The sequence below is a fragment of the Gossypium hirsutum genome, chromosome A01, assembly GCF_007990345.1.
Source record: "Gossypium hirsutum isolate 1008001.06 chromosome A01, Gossypium_hirsutum_v2.1, whole genome shotgun sequence".
Taxonomy (NCBI): domain Eukaryota; kingdom Viridiplantae; phylum Streptophyta; class Magnoliopsida; order Malvales; family Malvaceae; genus Gossypium; species Gossypium hirsutum.
Window position 1 is genome coordinate 111797788 of NC_053424.1, and position 3791 is coordinate 111801578.

The following is a 3791-nucleotide window of genomic DNA, read 5'->3' on the forward strand; positions in this document are numbered from 1 at the left end:
TAGTTTTCCATCCTCCACAAGAAATTTTCCACATCACATGCAGACCTTGTCCCCACAAACTCTTTCGGCTTCGGGACATACTCGTTACTGAGTGCTGCACTTGACACTCCTTTCCCCACCGCAGCTCGGCACAAGGCCGGCTCTCCCTCGCTCCTCTATTCTTGTGCTTAAAGCCAGTGTCGTGGCTATTGTTTCCTCCTTCAAAGCAATCAACATAGCCTCAAGAGCATCGTTCCTATCTGACAGTTTATCTTTATGTGAATCAAATAACTCGTTTACCTTATCCATGGTCGAATTAAGAGACATCTTTACATAGTCTTTGGACTGTTCCTTCCAGTTGTTTATGTGACCCTCGAACCCATCGAGTGCCTCCTTTACGTCCTCCATGGATCCCTCGAGTTTATCCACATGTTCCTCTACTGCCGACAGCATCTCCCTCAAACCTTTTCTTGTCCTCCTTTGTTCGAACTCTTCTTTCGACATCCCAACAGTGCCTTCGAACCAATAGCTCGGATACCACTTGTCACGGGGCTAGACCTTTCGTCTTGCAATCCGTGTGGCCTTAGGCGATTTGCTCGTCCAAACTCGCCTAAGTCAGCCTTTTCTCGAATGAGGATTCCTTAAGAACTCCTCCAAGGTACCAACTCATACAGCAGAAGCAAACTTATGCCAAAAGAAGCTTAAAAAGAACAACAGAAAGGGACGCTCGCAAAGTGTTTGAGTAAATGCTCTCTATTCTCTTATTCACAATGAATAATGAAACAATAAATGGAGTGAGTACAAATGAGGGGGAGGCTCTCTATTTATACTTGAGCTCCCCCAAAACCGACGGTCAAGATACAATTACATTGACGGACGAGATTAACCAATCCCATGATTTAAGGGATTTTACAAGATATTGTCATATCAAATCCTATCTAATCTTTACAAGATATGATTCCCTCTATATTTAAAGATTAGTTACTATAATTGCCTAAGTTGTCATATCTTCGCCATCGGGCCAACCATGCTTCAATCTGACAGGCTTCTCCAACAGTTCCTTGAATCGGGCCAACTCACGTAGGCCAAATGATCCCCATCTAAGTAATAGACCTCCATCGGATGCATTTGGTTCGATGGTCACAGGATTTGAACTCTGGCCTGTGACACTAGCACTAAAATGTAAGAGGAAAGGTTCTAGTGGCAAATTCAGGACTCCGATTCAATAGCCATTAAACAGACGAATCGATGATTATTAGACTTGTTGAGGAAAGTATTAAATGAGATTTTGGTTTTTAAAGCTAGAGCCATTTAGTTGTCTAAATTATTGTTAATCGAAATGAATTTTATTGTGCCTATACTTCCTAATTTGATTAAATTGGTACTTGACTTGCGACGAGTGTTGAAATTCATCAAAGGATTTAACCACTTCGAATTACTTTATTAAAATATTAGTTGTAAAGGAAATCATAACTTGTTGCAATTAATCTGATTTTAAAATTTATATACTTTAATAGGCGAATTCATATTTCACAAAGAAAATAAGAGAATGTGAGAGAGTGAAGAAAATCATTCACCCTTATTTATTTATTAAAATTATGTGGAGTTTGAGAACATTGAGGCCTAAGCACCAGGAACTAGGCACTACATCAGTGGTGACGAGTAGAAGAGGATTTGAAAGGGCTACTTGTTGAGCAATGGAAAAGCAGGTCCTGCAAGAAAGGATGCCCTTTTGACGAACCTCCCTTTCATTCGAGGCCTCTTCTCCGCATTAAGTTTGCGAACCTCGTACCTTATTTTCTTGGAGAACAACCTTGTTCTCCGCTTTTCTCTGTACCTTGATACTCTTGCTTCTCTACCTCCGTCCCCCATTGCCTGCTGCTGTCCTCCCATTCCAATCAAACCACTATAGCTCTGCTGAACTTCTGTTCCACCATTTCGCTGCAAATGGAAACCAAACCTTGTTATCATGTTACAGCAATAGAATAACATCTATTTATGGAATAGAAGAGAACATTAACAAATAAGTGGAAAGATACCATGCAATCTGGCCAACATTCGTCTGGGTCCAAATCTGGTTTGCCACCAGAAGTCCAAGGAGACCCTTGGGTTGCCCAGGCGGTGATTACGGCTTCATAATCTAAGCTCAAAAGTGTCTTCCTTTTCTTCTTTTTTGCAGTATTCTCCTGACATTCCCCATCCTCTTTACTCTTCATTGCTACCTCTTCCTTTACCAACTCATCCACCCCTCCACAGCTTGGTGGAGAGTCATAGTTAAAGCTAAACTCAAAGGGTTCTCTCCCCATGCCACCTTCAAAACTCTCTTCGTCTTCAATCTTCACTTGACCGTTTCCGTATGAATACTCCCTCAAGTCTTTGTCTTTGGAGCCTGTTAGACCCAGCTCCACCATAGTAAAGGACTCATTCTCAAGACCCTTTCCAAGCAAACTCTCAACATCAGCTGCAAACTCTGCAAGATCCATCTCAGACGGGAAAAGCCCATGTGAACCATCAACATCTTGTCCCAAGAAAGCTTTAGACTCAGTTGCAGTACTTTCAGCTTCATTTCCTACAGCACTCACTGCAGCTTCAGTTGACGTTGTAGAAGTGCATAATTCAGCAACAAAGGGGTCAAATATTGGTACCCTATAAAGAAGCTGTTCCTCTTCATTCTCTTCATTGAATAACTCATCAATACCAACTTCTGGCACAACAGGAACCGGGTTGTTCTTAGCTTTAAGTAGCTTTCGATGAATGGAGCCCTTCACGGGTCGCCTTGTCCTTGCCTTTCTGGTAAACCCTCTATCCCACGTGGGTGAAAAACTCTCCAAAGGAAGTTCATCACCTGAGGACTTAACTGAAGCAGTTTTCAGGCGGACTCTTTTATGTCTACGAGCAAGTGGATTGGCCGAATGAACTGAAGAATCGCAGGCTTGACAAAGAAAAGCATCATCAGCAGCACAGTACCAACGAGCCCGTTTCTTTATACAGCTATCACAAGCTCTAACGGTTTTGGCACCAACGGCGTTCGCCATCTTTTTGCTAGATATCATTGAACTAATACCCCGATTAATTAGTTCAAATTACGAGAGAAACAGAGACAGAAACTGGGATTCCAAAATCAATGTTACAAAGCATAGAAATTAAGTTCAAGAAAATAAAATCTGAGAACCATCAATCAAGCCAAAGATGAACTGCGCTTTATTTTAAAACACCTTTTTGAAGTGGTACAATTATTGTGCTTATGGTGTGGAGGTCTGACCCACAAACTGCTCTTTTATAGAAACCCTTCAAAAAGTCTTCATCCTCAAATTTTTAGATAAAATTTAAATTTTAAAAATGATATTATTAAAAAAAATTTACTTAAATAATATCTTTTTAATTGGTTAAAATATATATTAGATTTATAGAACACTCATGACCTACCTAAAAAAGAAAGTATATAAAAAGTATATTTATTAAGAATTGTCGTAAAAACTTACTGATTTTTTAGCATATTTTCATAAACACATAACTTAATTTTTATTTAGTTAAATCCTAATACCAATTCAATAATAATAATAAGTTGGGATGCACTTTTGGGTCCATTAAACAGTGAGGGATTGCGCTTTTGGGTCCACAACAAGGCCTTATCTGGATTCCCATTGGTTGATACCATAAAGTTGATCCTAAACTGTGTCATCTCATTGGCTACATCTCAAATCCGAAGGATTTCGCGTGGGTCCCAAGCACCAAAGATGAGAATGAGTCTCCAGGATTTCACTGTCAATCTTTTCTCCTACCCTTCCATGGCTATGGTTGTGAATAAGACC

The 3791-nt window shown here is 40.1% G+C and overlaps 1 protein-coding gene across 1 annotated transcript; it reads right to left on the bottom strand.

Moving 5' to 3' along the window:
* Positions 1-1662: 1662 nt before the first annotated feature.
* Positions 1663-3032, bottom strand: LOC107925351 (zinc finger protein CONSTANS-LIKE 16-like). The gene is given in 2 exon segments (NM_001327251.1): positions 1663-1920; positions 2019-3032. Coding segments are annotated over 2 exon segments (1272 nt in total).
* Positions 3033-3791: the final 759 nt, after the last annotated feature.